The sequence below is a fragment of the Enhydra lutris genome, unplaced genomic scaffold (assembly GCF_002288905.1).
Source record: "Enhydra lutris kenyoni isolate GAN:26980312 unplaced genomic scaffold, ASM228890v2 scaffoldscaffold20, whole genome shotgun sequence".
Classification (NCBI taxonomy): domain Eukaryota; kingdom Metazoa; phylum Chordata; class Mammalia; order Carnivora; family Mustelidae; genus Enhydra; species Enhydra lutris.
Genome location: NW_019154104.1, coordinates 22,554,504 through 22,574,190, shown reverse-complemented (window position 1 = coordinate 22,574,190; position 19,687 = coordinate 22,554,504). Strand labels below are relative to the sequence as shown.

The window sequence follows — 19,687 nt, the reverse complement described above, 5'->3', positions numbered from 1 at the left end:
CCATACTGCTGTTTGTTTTGTTCTGTTTTGTTTTTTATTTTGTACTGTTTTATGGCTTACTAATATGCTTATTATTTAGCATTGTGAATCCGTTTTCAGTACTCTTCTCTTGGAGTGTTCTCTTAGTTCTTCTCATGCGTAAATAGCTGACCCTGAACAGTGAGGGGTTATAGGAGCACCAAGCCCCTTCCCTGTGTAGTCAGAAATCCATGTATGGGGGCCCCTGGGTGGCTCAGTCGGTGAAGCATCTACTGTTGGCTCAGGTGATCCCAGGGTCCTGGGATCAAGCCCCACTGAGCAGGGAACCTGCTTCTTCCCCTCTCTCTGCTGCTGCCCCTCTTGTGTTCTCTCACTCTCACGCTCTCTCAAATAAATAAATAAATAAAATAAGATAAATCCATGTATAACTTTTGACTCCCCTCCCCCCAATTAACTACTAATAGCCTACTGTTGACTAGAAGTCTTATTGGGAACATAAACAGTCAACTAACACATGTTTTGTATGTCATATGTATTATGTATGTACTGTGTTCTTATAATAAAGTAAGCTAGAGAAAAGATACTGTTTTTAAAGAAAATCATAAGGAAGAGACAATACATTTACAGTACTGTAAACTGTAGAAAATCCACATGTAAGTGGACCTGCGTGTTTCAAACCTGTGTTGTTCAAGGGTCAACTGTACATAGTTTTTTGTGAGATGCCCCTTTTGCTCATCCTCCAGAAAATTCCATTAGACTTGATAAGTATATTCAATATGGAGAAAATTTAACCTTTAAAATATGAAGTCTCATCAGGGACATGGTGTATATATCCATTTTTTTACCTGTCTCATAAAATTTCACATATTTTCCATGGGTTCTATGTATTTTTTAAGTCTATCTTATTTTTATTAGGAAATGCATACCCTTGTATCATGAGTAAGCAGACAGAATGTACACTCTGCACTTAATCTGCTAGGGCTTGAATCACTTCCTGACTATGACCTTGGGGGGAGTTACTTAAGCTTTTTATGCCTTGGCTTTCTCACCTGAATGATGAGGCAAATAAATAAAATAATATTATAAATAAATGAATAAATAAAATTAGAAGTATATATATATATACTAAATATAAATATGTATAATACATATAAATAAATAAATATAAAATATATAAATAAAAATACTATATCTTTCTTTTTTTTTAAGATTTTATTTATTTATTTGAGAGACAGTGAGAGAGCATGAATGAGGAGAAGGTCAGAGGGAGAAGCAGACTCCCAGTGGAGCTGGGAGCCTGATGCATGGGACTCGATCCCGGGACTCCGGGGTCTTGACCTGAGCTGAAGGCAGTCGTCTAACCAACTGAGTCACCCAGGCTTCCCCAAAAATACTGTATCTTATGATATAGGATACAAAGAATGGATGAGAGATAATACATATAAAGTATTTAGAACCATTCCTTTTCTTTTAAGGGGGCGGTGGGGCAGAGGGCAAGGGAGAAAGAATCCTCAAGCAGATTCCTTGCTGACCACAGAGCCCAAGGACATGGAGCTTGATCCCAGGACCCTGAGATCATGACCTGAGCCAAAGGCAAACACTTAACCAGCTGAGCTACCCAGGTGTCCCTGTGTTTTTAATTCCTTTCCTTTCATTACGAATTGTTCTTCCATTTTCTTTCAGTTTAAAATTTAAAATTAAAAAATTTTTATTGTGAAATGTATATATTCCTAAATAGCTTATCAATCATATCATTCAGTATAATTTAGAGAATAATAATAAAGTGACTTTGATTACCCACCACAAAACTTAAGAAATAGGTTATTATACCAATACCGTACAAGCCTTTACATACTCTTTCCCATTTCATTCTGTTTTCTTTTTCCTTCAAGAATGATCATTATCTTGAATTTTATGTTAATAATTCCCTTGCTTTTCTTTTTTATCCAGTCTTTGTACATATTACTAAACATATTAATTTTAATCTGCCTTAGGATATCCCAAAGAGAATAATACTATATGTATTCCTCTATGAGGGGTTTTTTTTGTCCGAAATATTGTATTTTATTGGCTTATTTATGTTGATGCTTATAGCTTTCATTTATTCATATTTACTGTTGTACAGTCTACTACTGTGGGAATAGACTACAATTTACTTGTTCATTTTATTTATCTATGTGTTCTGAAGACACATTATTGTATGTGTTTCTTGGTACACAAGATATCTAGTGAATATAAACTGATTCATAGGGTATTTTCATGTTCAGTTTTATTAGATAATTCCAGCCTGTTTGGGACTTTATACTCACACCATTAGTATGTGAAAGTTCTTGTTGTTCCATATCTTCATCATTATTTCGTTTTGATAAGCCTTAAAACTTTGCCATTCAAATAAGTGTTAAATGTGCCTCATTGGGACTTTCAGTTAAACTTTCTGATTACTAATGAGATTGGGCATCTTATCATACATACTTGGTCCATTTAGTTTTTCTGTTCTTTCCAAGGCCCGTTCATGTCTTGTTTCATTTTTCTTTGGACTTGTGTTTTTCTTATTGAACAATAGGAATTTTAAAAGGAAATTCATGATACTACTACTTTATCGGTTATATACATTACGGACATTTTCTCCCAGTTTGTGTCTTGCCATTTTGGCTTCCTTCAGGGGATTTATGATTAGCATATGTTCTAAAATTCAAGATGTACCATTTTTTCATAATTAGCATTTTTTGTGTCTTGTTTAAGCAGTTATTTCCTACACAAAGATAAGAAATATATTCTCTTATATCTTCTTTTAAAAGTCATATTTCTTTTGTTTTTGGATTTCAGTTCAAATTATTTATAGTGTCGGGTAGGGATTGGATTCTTGTTTCTTTAAGAGTAACTGGTTTAATCAATATTTGTTAAAGAGACTGTCTTTTCCTTGGTGATCTTTAGTACTCACTCTGTCATAAGCTAAATTTCCATATATGGCAGGTGTGTTTATGGGCTCTCTTTTCTGTTCTGTTGATCTGGTTGTTTGTGCCTCTGTCATTACCACACTGTCCCAGTTATTGTAGCTTTATGACATGACTTTTGATGTCTGGTGGGGCAGACCTCCTACTTTTTTCTTTTTCAGGAGTGACTATTATTCTTGGCTCTTTGTTCTTTGATATAGAATTTAGAGCCTGTTGGGCAAAGTCTTTAAGAACATAGGATTTTTATAGACATTACATTGAATATGGAGATTCCTCTGCTGGGAATTAATAGCTTTACAATATTGAATCTCTCCATTTACTTAGCCTTCTTTAATATCTTTCAGTAAATATATATCAATTCTTCATTAAAAGACTTGCATAACTTTTGTTAAATTTGCCAAATTATTTTATAGTGTTTTCATTACAGAAATGTTTCATAATTGCCCTTTCTGTTTTTTTTCTCTCCTACAAATATAACAGTTTCCTGTTTATCCAGCAGCCTCACTAAACTCCCCTATTAATGTTGGAACTTTATAGGTATTTGATTTTCTATAAGTGACGACAGTTTTATTTTTTCCTTTCTAGTCCTTACAGTAGTTTAACTTTCATAGGCTATGACTTCTAGCCCATGGTTAAAGTTTTGGCTTATATCCTTGTGTTTTTCTAATCTTCAAGTGTTTTGAAGTTTCACCCTTAAATGAAATCTTTTTTGTAGATTTTTGTTCTTGATATCTGTTTTCCCCCACTCTCCCACTTGGACTCACATTTCGTTCTGAGGAGAAGAAATGGACAGGAAAATAATTTCATTTCCAGAGCCTATCACTGTGCTTGGTACAGTATAGTTGTCAGTTTGTTGCATGAATGAATGAACGCAGGAGGACTTGAGCCTTATGGTTGTCGGCTCTGGTACAGCAGTTCAAAAATCCTTATTTAATCTTTATTAGAGAAAGAATGAAAGTCATTAATATTTGTATTACTTTTTTAATGTTTCAGGAGAGGAAATTAGCACACTGGATTTTAGGATTTGAATACAAATATTTTGGAGACCATATTTTCTGTTTCTCATGACTGTAGTGCTTGAAATACTGTAAATTAAGTATTTAAACTATATGTGGGTAAATTTTAGGGCAAATCTTTTGAGGATTTGTTTAAGGACTTTGTTTTTACCTATTCATACTTTTATGAACATCATTATGATCTACATTAGATTTGCAAATTTAGTACTGTAATGGTGCTGTGAAGTTTCTCCTTAAAGCCTGAGCAGTTCATGGTACTAATAACCAACAAATCAGGTTTGTGAAATCTCCTTTATAATTCAGATTAGACCCCTTCTGCTTTTCTGCCTCTCCGTGTACCTGGTATTTTTTTTTTTTAACAGATGGGGAAATTAAGGCATAAAGGTAGAGATTCCCTGAATTTGGTGTATTGCTTACTGCAGTAGACCACTTTGCTTCTGTGAGAATTGTAAACTACTATACTTTCCAGGTATGTGCTGAAATTGCCATTGCCAAAAATCTGCAAGTCTTGCTAATAAAGAAACTCTTACTCAGCCATTTTGTGTGTTTAGCTATATTTAGGACAGTGACCCGCTGGCTAAAGTTCTACTTCTGAATTTGTAGAGAAGAGAGGTCTGGTAATTTTGCTAGAGGATTATTTCGTTACAAAAGGAGCTATCCATTTTTTCATTCCTCCTCTTTTTACTCCCTTTAATATTTCCTGCCCACTCAGTGTTGGCCCCTGGGCAAGTTCTGTATCATTGTTTCTCAGCTGGGGGTGATTCTCCCCACAAAGAGACATTTGGCAATATTTGGAGACATTTTTGTTTATCACAACCAGGGGCAAGTGCTGCGGGCATTTAGGCTGCGGGCATTTAGCATGGCAGTCAGGGATAGCGCTAACCATCCTGCCATGTGCGAGATGGTCCCCCACGGTCAGGAATGAAGTGGCCCCAAATATCAACAGTGCTGAGGTTAAAAAACCCTGTTTTAGACAATGGTGTTTATTTTTGGTTTTGAAATGGAAAGAAAACTTGAATGCTAAATTTTCTTTTTAAAAGACAAGTACTGGTGTTTTAGAGTGGACTTTAGAGCTGTACAGACAAGGAGTTCAAGTCTTGTCTCAGTTCTCATTGGCTGTAAGTACCTACATTCAGCTGTGTGTGGGAGAGAAAACATATAACAGATTGTAGAGTACTGTGTAAATATTATTTGTATCCTCCCTTCCCGCCTGAACTCCATATACCAATGTGAGACCGTAGATTTTTACACTTTTTGGTTTTCAGTTTTTTCATCTCTAAAATGAGGATAAGTATTTATATCTTAGGTTTTAGGAGGAGATTTCATGAGAAAATACAAATAAAGCACATGCCCCTATGACTGGAATGTATTAAGTACTTAGTAAATATTTGCTTTTATTTGTTATTTATAATAACTTAACCTTCAGATTGTAATCATTTGTAATTGCTCTCGGAAGTGGTGTCTATAAGTAGGCAATACTGTCCCATCAGCTGACAAATGAGTTGACAAAATGTGTTCTCTCCATACAGTGAAGGATTATTTGGCCATAAAAAATATGAAGTACTCATAGTTGCTACAACACATATTAACCTTGAAAACTTGAGGCTAAGTGAAGGAAGCCAGTCACAAAGAACATACATATTATGATTCCATTTCTATGAAACATGCAAAATAGGCAAATATATAAAGACCGAAAACAGATTTCTGGCTACTTAAGGCTGGGGGTGGATGGGAAGGGAAGCGGGGTAATAGCTAAAGGGGTTTGTTATTGAGGTGATAGAAATGTTCTAAAATGAACTATGGTAATGGTTGCATGACTTTATGAATATATTAAAAACTATTGATTTGCCAGTTTAAATGGATAAATTGGGTGATATGTGAATCATATACCAATAAAGTTGATGTATATAAACTAGGAAAGGTGAGGCTCTCTATCCTTTCTCTGGGGTTGAATATTGTATTCTTTAATCTTTGCCTTACTCTCCGTCTTCTGATTTCCGGGAATCTGACTTAGGGAATGCGTTCTGGAGAACGGGGGAGAGAACGGTGATGTTGCTGGTTAGTACTCACCACTCATTCAGTGTGGTGATAGCTGTCTCTACATACACACTGAAGATTTTGCCAAATTAGAAGAAGATTTTTCATTCTGGCCCACGTGTCCTGTATGAGTTAACAGCAAACAGCCAAGAAACTCGAGTATGGTTCACCTCTCTCACACATGGACATTTGCATGCTGAATTGCTATGAGATTTGTAACTGAGTTCCGGTATATTTTATTTGTATAAGTGGATAGCAAGTTAGAAAGCTGATTTTCTTCACTGAGTATGAGTTAACTAACTGCAGTTAGTGGCCTAGAATTGGGAACCCATTAAGTAAACAGGGACATGATAGTTATGAGACCATTAATACTAAAAGTCACTAGAATAGCTATAGTGATAAATACTTATAAATGGAAGGCATACTTGTAAGCAAATTCTATTTTGCCTGTATTTTTTGATTGCAGCTGTCAGATTACCTCATTGAAATAGGCTTATGGGAATTTATGGCACACACTACTGAAAAGTCTGTGTGTGAGGGATGTCTTCGAATTGGGAAGATGCAGTGTCAGTCATTTCACGATCTGGCTTCCTTTACCAGGCTGGTCTCCATTTTTTTCCAGTGAACTTCTTAGACAGCACCCCCCATACTGTTGTAAAATGGCTGCAGCAGCGCCAGGCCTTAAATCTCTCAGCATTAAGACTTCTCAGCAGTAAGACTAGCATTAAGACTAGCAGATGTAGAGAAATAACCTCTCTTAATAGTAGCACACTCCTGGCCTGATTCATACTAGCCTGAGTTAGGTCTTGTGCCTGTGCTAGGACTAAGTTCTATGACCAGAAGGATGGAATATGCTGATTGGCTTTGGCCAGTAGCGCTCACCCCTAGACCTGGATGTATGGTCAACGTTACCCAAAACCATATGCGAGTTTGGGGTGAGGTGGCTCAACAGAAGAATTTTGGGTTGCTTTTTGGTGGTCTTGTTAACCAGATGATTGAACTAGATGCTGGATGGCAAGATACTTTATATCTGCTATAATTCTAGCATGTATACTGGAACGTTTATCCTTGATAACAGTAACTTAAAAGTTCACATATTTCCTCTGTATGTACCAGGTAGAATGAGTAAAAATCTTTGGGTAAAAAAATGGGATTTTGGTAACTTATAGGACTGCGTTATTTTAAAAGTTATGTTCCTGAGGAATCTTATTATAACTTTCTAAGTTTTTTGAAATTTGGTGTGATCTTTTCCCCTAATTTTAGATCCTCTTATCTTTAAGTACTCTGTGTAGACTTTAAGTACTCAACATATGTTTGAACTTAGTACTTCTCTCTTATCTTTCTAATACCTGTTTTACTACATCATTTTATTTTTTTTAAACTTAAGCCTTCTAACTCAATACAAACCTGAAATCTTAGCTTTCTCCTTCTATAAAACAAGTTAGTATCCCTAATTAAATGCTGTTAACGTAAAAAATACAGACAGCGTTAGCTTGACAAGGTGGACTGTTGCATGTTCCTCATAGTGTCATGCTGCTCAGCCAGACTGTGCTTCTGGAGAGAGGCGGTGTGAGATCTGTTGCCTTCTCTGTTTGCCTCGGCCAGTCGCTCTGTGCTCTTGGGAAACAAAAGGCAAATGAGGTCTTTGCTAGAATGGCTTTATGGCACATGTCATAAACTATGTGCTGTATTTAGCATCTATAATTGTAATTAAGGTGAGTTACTAATGTCAGATTAGGTGTAGACCGTTTGGGAGAGAGTTTTAAATATTTTCAAGTAGTGATGTGGTTATAAAATGGTTCAGATTATAAGACTTACAAATGAAGAATGATCTTTTTTTAAATTCCTGTTTGCTCTGTTAGAAATTAGAGCCTTTCAGTTTTATAGAAAAAGGTATAATAACTTAGAAAATAATAAACAAAAAACCATTGATGGCAGAATAATGACAGTTACTCTCTCTTTTTCTCATTTTTTCGCACAGTGATCCTGGTGGAGGGATTGAAATGTCTGAGTTCATTCGAGAGGCCACACCTCCAGTTGGTTGCAGTTCAAGAAATTCTTACGCTGGCCTAGATCCAAGCAACCAGGTAGGAACCTGTGATTTTATTTTGTATTTTTCCCTTCTCCTGATGGTGGTCTTAAGTAATTCTATATGTAATAGTCAGTTGGGTTTGGGTATATCGTGCTGATTTCAAGTTTTTAATTATCTTTTAAAGTTTAAGTTTTTGAGCTGATTTTAAGTTTTTAATTGTTTATTAATAATATCATCATTGGTATTATTTTTAACTAAATTTTCACTTTCATTAAGTACATTTTTGCTGAGCATGCGCCTCGTGCTCATTGCCTAGGGTAGTTTTGACCATGACAGTTGTCGTGAATGCCTTTAGGAAAATTAGACCCTCACTTGCACTCTTACTTACCTTCACATTTTTGGTATTGGAGGGAGATAGGTGTCTGGGGTTATTCCTAGCTTAAACATGGCAAAAAAAAAAAAAAAAAAAAGTAATTTCTTCAAAATCTACACTTATTGTGGTGGGCATCAAGTAATGTATAGAATTGTTGAGGCAATGTGTTGTACACCTGAAACTAATTTAATGTGTTAATTATACTTAATAAAATGTTCTCAGAATTGCTGCTCAAGGTGTTGGTGTTAGAGCTAGATGTAGAATACAGATCTGCTTTTGCCAATTTTAATGTCTTTCTGTTCTGTAACGTTTAACTTAAAATAGTAACTCTGAAAATCTGCTCTCACAACTTGGCTGACGCCAGCTGTGCTGTCATTCTAACCCCAGCTGGGCCTTCACGGCTGCATTTCTGTCCCCCGTCCTGAACATCTCCCACAAGAGTCCAAGTCCTACTAACGCCTGCTTGCCTTCTCAGCAGATGAGCCTGGTAGGTAGCTGGAGTGACGCTGGAGAAGCTCAAGGGGGGAGACCTAGCGAGCACCTTAGAGGTCCTGTCATAGTCCAGCGTTAGCTAACCACGGCGTGTGGTGGGTTCTTCCGTCAGCCCTTTCAGTACGTAGAAGATTTTTATCAGGGTCTGGACCTCACTTCTTGATGTTCAGTGCAGTCTCTCTACTGTTCCACACTGCTTGTGGGTTGAGATCTCTCTTCCTCCTAACTCTAACTTTTGTTAGAACCATCCCGTTTCTCAGGATTTTCAGAGGCCTTGTGCTGTTGCCTCTTTCTCCTGCAGAGGGCGCACTTATTAGCACTTCGCGCTTTGGTGTGTGATCCTGTGTGGCAGCCTGTAATCCCCCACAGCGTCGGTTCTCCTTCTTCCTCCTTGATCCAATAGACCGCCTTGTGCATAGTTGACTTTCAGTGAACAGGTGCTAATTATCTTTATCTATACAGATAATAGAACTTTAGAGATAGAAGCTGACCTGGCACTTCGTTTAACAAATAATGAGGTAGCGGACTTAGTTATCCCGACTGTTTCACAGTATTACTGTTCCACCTAGTTTAGCCCTACGCTGCTTTGGAAAAATATTGGGGAAAACACCATATTCTGTGAATCAAAATCTTGACTAGGGTTTTGTTTCCTAATATATTTTGATAGATTTGCCTCTGTTTGAATTGTGTTTCATGATTTAAACTTAAAGTGCATGAATTTTTGGTCACAATTTTAGTTTTGATTCAGTGTGGTATAGAACAGATATGTCCTTAAATTTGTCTTCTTTCTGTAACAAGCCAATGGGAAATGTTAGAGTTAAAAAACAACAACAATGGTGGGATGCCTGGGTGGTGGGTCCATTGGTTAAGTGTCAGACTCTTGATTTCAGCTCAGTTCATGATCTCAGGGTTGTGAGCTCGAGCCCTGAGCTCAGGATTCTCTCTCTCCCGTTTCCTGTGCCCCACCCCCCTGCCCAAGTGTATTTTCTCTCTCTCTCTCTCTCTCTCTCTCAGAAAGTAAGTAAAATAAAAAAGAAACATTATTGCAAAGGGCTGTGACATTTTAATTACATCCATACCTTTTAAGTTTCAATTTTTACAATATCAGTTTGAAGAGAAGTATTACTATCCTTGATCCTCTTTTGGTTGGCTTTGGTTTCCCAGTCTCTTTATGAAATGAAATGGCTTAATCTTTAAATATGGCTGTGTGTTTTGTATGCTTAATTAACGCTGGCCTTTGTCCATACTGACAGATGTTGGCAATGTCCGATTACCGAGGGAGTTAAGTGTATGTTTTTCCCAGAGTCTTTTGGAGAGCCAAACTTTTTTTTTTTCCTTCTTTCCAGTAGGACAGTTGAAAGGGAGCAGCAGTAGCCAGCCATCTTCAGTAGCTCTATCATGGCATCGTGTCTATTGGAACTTCCCCTACTTTTTTAGGGAGGGACTCCCATCCTGAGTGTCATTAAAGCTTGTCTGGACATAAATATGCAACATACCCAATTTGATTTTTCTTAAAATATTAACTCTTGAATAAAAATGGGCAAATAATGGAAGTTACTGTGTTACTTGGATTTTGGCGTTTTAGTTTTATCCCATTTATTACCAGTAGACACACTGTGCTTCTTGTCCATGTTTTATTATATGACACTTACTAAACATTATCATAGTTGTTTATGTAATGTCTTCTCTACTGGGTAGTGAACTTGAGTATGGTGGCTGTGTCTTAGCCATTATCATTCTTTCCTTCTTGCCGCCTCTGCCCTTCTGTCTTCCATCTTCTATTCTATTTCCTTTCCCTTTCTTTTTTCTTGTTTTTTATTACCCTGTACCTCCCTTTCCTTTTATCACTTGTCTTCCCTCATATATTTTAGTGCCCAATAGCTTTCAAGTCAATTTATTTGAATGGAGTGGGGAATGGGTCTTACCATCACAGAGTTTACAGTGCCAGGGTAGATGTGTTGTAAGTAACCAAAGTTATAAATACGATGTATGTTACCAAGGAAATGTAAGTCTAAGATACAAAGTAGTAATTGTCATAGGAATGGTACAGAAAAGGGGCTAATGATTTTAGAGGAGAGAATAATTGTTTCCAGCTAGAAGGAGGGGCAAAGATTTGCCAGATTGTTATATAGTTGGAAGAATTTTTCTTCTCTGACACCCATAATCCTTCCTGACCTTTCCTGTGGCACTTACCAAAGAGAAGAAACAACTGAACCATTCTGCTTGGTGCAGAACACCTTTTTTCTGTAAAATTTTCCTTTTCTAAATGTGCTCATTTTTAGAAAAATAGCTATTGAGGGAAAGCAAACAGAAGAAAATAAAATCATCCCTAATGTCATAATCAAAAACCATTTTTTAAAAAGTTGGGATTATAGTGTTCATGCTGTTTGGAACTTGATTTTCTTTGTTGAATATATCATGAATGTTAATGACATTCAGTGTTTTTCTACAGTGACATTTTGGGGGAATGCATTCCCCTATTTGGATGTACTGTATTCTGAGTCCTCTGTTTCAGACATAAATAGTCCTGACTCTTTTATATTTGGTGGGGATAAATTTAAATAATATGGAAAAGCATGAAGATTAAAATATAACCACCATTGTATCCATTAAGAATGCTTTGTCAGCAAGCAATAGAACTCAACTAATTAAGTGACTCAAAGAAATGAGAGTCTGTGTTTGTCCTCCAAGACTGAAGGCGGCTGTGGGCCATTTGTTCAGCCATTCAGTCATGTTAGGTCTTGGGTTGGCTTTTCCCTCCAGATTGTGGGATGAGCACTGCAGTGTCAGTCATGACCCTGTCAAAAGGTAAGAAGCAGGCAACAGTGTGGGCAGAGTTGCGCTTGCTTGTCGTCTTCTCAGGCATGTAGAGATCTTTCCCTGAAGCCCGCCAGCAGACTCTCGCACACGTTCACCGACCAAAACCAGGGCCCACTTTTTGTAGATCAAAAGATACACACCCAACATCTGAACAAAGTAGGAAGCTTGTTAAGGAAAGAAAAGGGAACACTTTGTGGTTGTAGGCAAATGACTAGTATACCAGTATTCAAAAGTTGTTTTTTAGGTTTAAATTTCTAGAAGGGTGTGCTTATAAAATGTGTTTTTTGTTTGTTTGCTTTTTTTTTTTTTTTTTTTGTCTAGGAAGCTATATGTATTATACTAGTGAAAAATAGTGTATATTAATTCTATAACTTACCTACCAGGTGTGATAAACATGAAATTTTATTTTGCAGTAAAATGCTTTTTGGCTTGTTTCTGTTTAGTTGCAGTGCGTTTTATGGCTAATTGAAAGCAGAACTTAGGAAAAAATCAGGAGCGTCAGCTTAATAAAGTGATCAAATAATGTTGCAAAACTCATTTTTTTTTATTGGCCACATCAAAAGGCGCTAGTTCTAACCTGTTTGTATATGTTTGTTTTTTTTTTTTTTTTTTTTTTTTTTTTAAAGATTTTTTTTTTTTTTTTGACAGACAGAGATCACAAGCAGGCAGAGAGGCAGGCAGAGAGAGAGGAGGAAGCAGGCTCCCTGCTGAGCAGAGAGCCCGATGCGGGGCTCGATCCCAAGACCCTTGAGATCATGACCTGAGCCGAAGGCAGCGGCTTAACCCACTGAGCCACCCAGGTGCCCCATGTATATGTTTGTTTTTACTGACTTTTTCAGTGACCTAAAACTATCATACAGCATAGTATACACTTAAGTGTACAGCACAGTGGGTTTTTATATACGTATATACCTTTTAATTGCCATCCAGATCAAGAAGGACTCTCATGTCCCTTCAAACTCAATATTAACTTATATTTTGAGCAAGTTTCTTATTGTATACTTCTATCAGTTGAATCAAAGAAAGGAAAGATTTGGGGACTGCCTGGCTGACTCAGATAGGAGAGCATGTATAACTCTTGATCTTAGGGTTGTGAGTTTGAGCCCCAGTTGGATGTAGAGATTACTTAAAAAATGAAATCTTAAAAAAAAAAAAACAAAAACAAAGGATTTGGTAAAATACAAAGTATTATATGAATATTAATTTTATTCTAAAATATTAAATTTGCTTGACTGTGTTCTTCTTAAATCCCTTGAAAACAGGTTATAGAAATTTACTAAGACTTGTGGATTTAGTAACTGTCATGTTGTTATGTTTGATTTCCTTAATGTGTTTGTGGAGTTTGTGGTATTTGTTTATATGATTTTTATGGTGGTATAATGAATGAAGGCTAAGATTTTAGGGAGGTGTTATATCATCTGAATATAAGCATTAAAAGCTCAGTAGGTTTTAGTTGTCTATTTATAGTTCGTGCTAAACAGTCATTTTACTTGGATCCTTTAGTGTTTTATTCTTTTTAAATATGTTATAGTGGTCAACAAAGAAGTACTTACTTTTGTCTAGAACTCAGGAAAGTGCATATTGATACAGTAACAATTGACAGTAAGATTTAGGTTGCTGTTTGTAACATATGTTAATGTTTTGTCCCAAAGCTTCCTTTTACATGCCCTGATAAGTCTAAATTTGTTTCAGATAGACTTAACACCGGGTTTTGCTTTTATCTCTAATATGAGCATGTCATGATATAATAAAAAAAAGTTAGTAATTGTATGTCGTGGACTGCTGGGTGTTGGAGGAGGCATCCCGCTCTGTGGGCCCCGTCAGTCCTGAGCAAGCAAAGGGACTCCGTGCCCTAGCACATCTACAGCAGACGTGCAGAATGTGCCGCAGCAAACAGGTTATGTGGCTCTGAGGCAGCGTGCGCCGCGCGTATCTTTCTATATAAGTGACTGATAGTGTGTTTTGATAATATGATTGTTTAGCCTGATGATCTTGCTAGGCCATATTGATAATGACATAGCATTTTAATTAGTTTTCCTTAATATCATATTTTCAGATTGGATCTGGTTCCTCTCGTCTTGGAACAGCAGCAACTATTAAAGGTAGACATTATCTAAGTTGAAAGTTGCCTGTGACATTCCATTGCATTTTTGACGTAATAAAGAAAACTGAATACTATATATTCACATGTCATGAAAGATCATTCTTGAAATTAATTTGTAGATGCAGTTATGTATCTTATGTTAAAGGTTACTTGATTTATATTGGATTCTCCTTTCACCATCCAAATCTCACAGACATCTTTGAATATTTGCATTACATTGTGTGAATTATAGGTTGTGATATATAAGAAACTTTCTGCCTTGAAAGACAATACTTTTCATGGGTTTTGGTGAGATATGTGGAAAACCGAGTAATTTAATGTGAAACCTTTAAATTGGGTACAAATAATACAGTAAAAAAGAGGGAAAATGTTTTCTGTACATCTCACATATACCTTTTACTTGCATCTATTTCAGATAAATTTTTTTACTCTATACTTTTTTAGGGGCATTTATATAATTTTCCTGGGGAAGGCAATGTATAGTGTTTTGTTATTACATAATTTCCATTTCTTTTAAGAAAGTGCTTCTTTTTAAAGAAAGCTTTATTAGCTAACCATATGAAGCTTTTTGTATTATTTGGTTTATAGTGCTGTGAGAATAAAGATGTGGTCTCATAGTCCATGATGCTTCCCATTAGTTCAGTGCGTCATCCATTATCGCAACCCATGGTATGCAAAATCTGCTCTCATAGACATCATATGCCAGTATAGTATATAGTAAACTAGTGTAGTTGATATCCTTCCTTGTTATGCCACCCTGTACAGACTTTACTTTTAAAATAATGTGTTCACATGTTTCTCTTAACTTCGTAGGAGATACAGACACCGCTAAGACGTCTGATGATATCAGTTTAAGTCTGGGCCAGAGCTCTAGTCTTTGTAAGGAAGGAAGTGAAGAACAAGGTAAGAACATTATACTTCACACTGATGTTATATATTGTGGTGGCCACGGTGAGTTGTAGAATATGCTGTTTGATTTTGGCAGAAGTTTATAATAATTTAATATGATATCTTTAAGCAACATTAAAATAAAGTTATTAACTAGGATAATAGTAAAACAGTGTTATAAGTACTTTTAGCTTTCTGGAATTCAGTTACACATGTTCTGCCAAGTCGACATGGAGAGAAAAATTTTATGAGCCTGTGCCCTGGAGTGAGTGTGAGATGGGAGATAATCTGCTAGTCTGTAGTGGGTCAGAGCATCTTGCCTAGTTTAGTAACCTAGTATGTAAGACTGTTACTTTCCATCCAGTATGACCTCTAAATGTTAGTTGCTCTATATCTTACCCGACAGTATGTTTTAATAGAGAACTAACTTGTTGGACTTAGAGAGAAACTGTGTCTGCCTCTGACATGGTGCCTCCTGTAGCAGATTTTTAATGGAAATTTGGGCTTTAAGTGTTTTTCCTTCTCTCCTTATTCAATTCCTTATAAATGAGTATTTTGGATTTAATGGAGTTTGTTGTTTTTTTTTTTAAGAATGTCACATTTTTATGTTTCATTTTTAATTTTCAGACATGAAAGGATGGATATGTTATTCCATTTTTCAAATGGAGATTATCCCAAGTTACATAATCAGTGAGACAGAAACCTGTTTCCCTGTTTCTAACCTGTTGTTTTTATTGGCCTATGTGTGATTTTTTTGGAAGGCAGGCAGGCTGATAAGTTTCATAATTAAGTACAGGAAATTTATTTATAGTTACAAATAGCTTTCTAAATTATGACATTTTCCTATTTAATATTTTACAAGCAATTCTTAACAACCAATTCTTACAAGCATGTTTTGTTCCAGGTACTTGGAATGTAAGTTTATTGTGCTATAACTGCTTTTTGGAATTGCAGTACCCCATCATTTATTTTCTTTTATGGACTACTCCTGCCAACATACCCCTCCCCTGTAAAAAACTTCCAAACACACTATATAATATAGAAACTATTTTCTTATAAAAGGTTAAGGTGAATTGATAAGTTTGAGAATTACAGTATTGTTTTCTGTGATATATAATCATTAGAATGTCTCAAAAATTAGGTAATGATCTTGGGCTAGTGCCACTGCATTTAGGGTCCTATTTCTTTATTTTGTATCTGGAAAGTACCACGCATAAGCAAGAGTTTTGTAGTCTTTTGTGTTGGGAATTATATGCACACAAGCCTCTCCTGCAGATTCATATCGACGTAGACAGTGATGTCTGACACTTACCGAGCACACACTATTATTTAGGCTAGGGGTCAGCAAACTTCTTCGTAAGTGGTCAGATAGCTTTGTAGGCCATATGGTCTCTTTTGCAACTACTTCACTGCCATTGTAGCGTGCACAAGGAGCCATAAACAGCACGTAAATGAGTGCGCATGGTTGTGTTACACTAAAGCCTTTTCAGAAGCAGGCAGAGGGCCAAGTTGGCTCAATGGCTCTTAGTTTGTCACCTGTTGGTTTAGGTCTTCTTTTAAGCATTTTATAAGCATACACACAACCTTCACTATAAGCATTTGAGGTTAATAATATGATTCTCACATTACAGATGAACATATCATGGCTTAGAGGTTATAAGAAACTTGCCCAAAGTCAGATAGGTACAAAATGGCAGTCCTATCATTGAAGTCTAGTTTTGAATCATGCTTTCAATTTCTGTTACACCACTTTTAGATAGTTTTGTAACTTCTATCATTTTAATATGATAACATTAAACATTCAGCAGATAACACACAAAGATAACATTTAAAAGATACTATTTAGTACTCATTATGTGCTCAGAGCACCCCATTCTAAGTACCGGAAATAAATCAGTGAACTGACAAAAAATTCTAACGTTATGTGGCTTCTATACTACTAGTATGGAATCATGCTAGTATAAGTCAGATCTGTATGCAGTCGTAGGGACAGAGGATAGGGAATGGTGGGGACTGGGAGGGTTTTAGTTTAAATGGAGTGGTCAAGGGGAGAAAGCCTTGCCAGAAGCAAAGATCTGAAGGAGGTGAAGGAGTGAGCTATCAGGGTATTTGGAGGGAGAGACTCTATGCAGAGGTAACGGCATCGGCAAGAGTCTTAAAGTTACAACATGCCTGTCAGGTTTGAGAAATTGTGTGGTTGGTGTAAAGTAAGTAAGGGGACAAATTGCATAGCCTTGTAAGCCATTTTAAAGACTCTGGTTTTGGGTACCTGGGTGGCTCAGTTGGTGGGGCATCTGCCTTTGGCCCAGGTCTGATCCTGGAATCCTGGGAGACTGCTTTTCCCTCTCTCTCTCTCTGCTGCCCGATCCCCCCACCCCCATGCTCTCTCTCTCATGCGTGTGCTCTCTGTCTCTCAAATAAATAAAGAAATAAAATCTTAAAAAAAAATAAAGATGTGGCTTTAATTCCCAGTGAGATGAGCAACTGCCAAAGGGTTTTGAGCAGAAAGAGTGTCGTGATGTCAGTTACAGTTTTACAGAATCACTGTGGCTCCTGTGTTGAGATTAAAAAGGGCAGAGGCTGAATCAGGAAGCCCAGTTAGTGGATGATTACAGTAATCCAGGGCACAGATGAGGGCAGTGAGAAGTAGTCTGATTGTGTATGTAGAAGATATTAATGAGAGGCCATCTTGATGTTGATGGATACATTATGTGAGAGAAATAGTACTCATGGGATGACTGTAAGGTGTTTGAGTTAAGTGATGGGGAAGATGAGAAGGGGGAAAACTGAAAAGGAGCAGATTTAGAAGCAGGGATCAGGGTAAGATAGGGAGGTCAGTTTTGGGCACATCAGTCTGAGATGTTGTTAGATCTCCAAGTGGCAGTAATTAGTATATAATTAGGTCTGGACTTCATTTAAGAAGTATGGGTTGAGATTTTGAAACTAGGAGTTTTCAGTGTATAGATACCAGCAAAATGGGTTATCATGAAGTTCATAAACTAACTGGCAAGCCGGCATGGTTAGCCTAACCTGGAATTCCCGTGTCCTGCCCACCCGTCCTGATCCAAATTTGTTGGTCGCAGCTGTGATTTGGCACCACCTAGTGGCAGATGTTCATTCTGGCTTAATTATCAGTTGGGGCGCATTAAGTTCTCTAGCTGGTTTGGGTTTACAGGATAGCGACCTCTAGTTGGTTGGCGGTTAGTGATTAGTTGGCACTCCTTTTATCAACATGATTCAGTGTGATTGAGTGTGACCTGAGGATGTAGGGATGTGGGTTCTGCTTTTTTCACTGTGAAGAAGGACTTACGTACAGTTTCCCTCTCCGGCCACACTCATGTTTTCCTTACCTAAGATCAGTATGTTAGCCTATTCCCGTATGAGCGTGGGGGCTGGCTAGAAGATGGAGGAAACTAGTTACAAGGATTCCTGAATTTTAGTTATCAGGGGACCAGAATACTGGACGAGAGATAGAAAAGAGGATGTATAGATGGAATGAGAAGTTCCCAGGATTGAACTTTGAGCCGCTCCAGTTTGTTAGGTACAGGAGAACTAGAGGGTATTATGCTTAGCGAAATAAGTCAATCAGAGAAAGACAATTATCATATGATCTCCCTGATATGAGGAAGTTGAGAGGCGATGTGGGGGGTTTGGGGGTAGGAAAAGAATAAATGAAAAAGATGGGATTGGCAGGGAGACAAGCCATAAGAGACTCTTAATCTCACAAAACAAACTGAGGGTTGCCAGGGGGTGGGGGGGTAGGGAGAGGGTGGTGGGGTTATGGACATTGGGGAAGGTATGTGCTATGAAGTGTGTAAACCTGGCGATTCACAGACCTGTACCCCTGGGCTAATAATACATGATAATAAAAAATTAAAAAAAAATAAAAATTAAAAATTAAAAAAAAAATAGGTGCAGGAGACTGAGTAGGAGCAACTGGTGGGGTGCAGGAAGACCTAGAGTGTTGTATGCCAGTTTTTCAAGGAGAGTGCTGTGGTCAGCTTTGTCAGACATTACTCATAAGCCAGGTGATATGAGACTGAGACTTGACATTGAGATTAGCAGTGCAGAGGTTGTTGGTGACCTTGATAAGCATATTCATGAGAGGGGTCAGAATACAAGTAGGAGAGAATTAGAGGAGAACTGAAAAGAGGCAATACAGACTATTTTTGGTGAATTTGTGTAAGAGGGTCAGAGATGGAAGGTGAAAGCCAGAAGGGGAAGGGAGGATAAAGGAGAGATTTGGATTTTGTAAGAATGCGTAAGAGAACAGCTTGTTTTTATAATTGATGGAGATGATCCAGAAGAGAGGAGGAAATGTGGTTTTTGTTTAGGAAAGTAACATATGTTAATTTTAGAAAAAAATAGTTAATATGAAGAAAATAATTCACACTTTTGACACCAAAATAATGTTTTTTGGTGCATCACTTTAAAAAATTATTTTTGTATTGTGATATAATTCATATACTATGAATTCACTTTTTTTTTTTTTTAAGATTTTATTTATTTGACACATAGAGGGAGAGGGATAGTAAGAGAGAGAGCACAAGCAGGGGGAGCTGCAGGCAGAGAGAGAGAGGAAGGAACAGGCAGGGCTCGATCCCAGGCCCTGGGACCATGACCTGAGCTGAAGACAGATGCTTAACTGACTAAGCCACCCAGGTGTCCCAGAGTTCACTCTTCTAAAGTATACAATTCAGGGGTGCCTGGGTGGCTCAGTGGGTTAAAGCTTCTGCCTTCGGCTCAGGTCATGATCCCAGGGTTCTGGGATTGAGCCCTGCCTGTTCCCACATCAGGATCTCTGCTCAGCAGGGAGCCTGCTTCCCCCTCTATCTCTCTCCCTGCCTCTCTGCCTACTTGTGATCTCTGTCTGTCAAATAAATAAATAAAATCTTTAAAAAAAAAAAGTATACAATTCAGTAATTTTTAGTAATTTCACATGGTTGTATGCTCATCACCACTATCCAATTCCAGAACATTTTTGTCACCCCA

The 19,687-nt window shown here is 37.3% G+C and overlaps 1 protein-coding gene across 4 annotated transcripts in view; it reads left to right on the top strand.

Annotated features, from left to right (window-relative positions):
• The window catches only part of LOC111148515 (pecanex homolog 1), a 152,936-nt gene that overhangs the window by 37,863 nt on the left and 95,386 nt on the right, over nt 1–19,687 (top strand). For all 4 annotated transcript variants that reach the window (XM_022505129.1, XM_022505128.1, XM_022505130.1 and 1 more), the window contains exons 3-5: nt 7,968–8,073; nt 13,760–13,805; nt 14,621–14,710. In XM_022505129.1, coding sequence (XP_022360837.1) covers nt 7,968–8,073; nt 13,760–13,805; nt 14,621–14,710 — 242 coding nt within the window. The remainder of the gene's footprint in view (nt 1–7,967; nt 8,074–13,759; nt 13,806–14,620; nt 14,711–19,687) is intronic.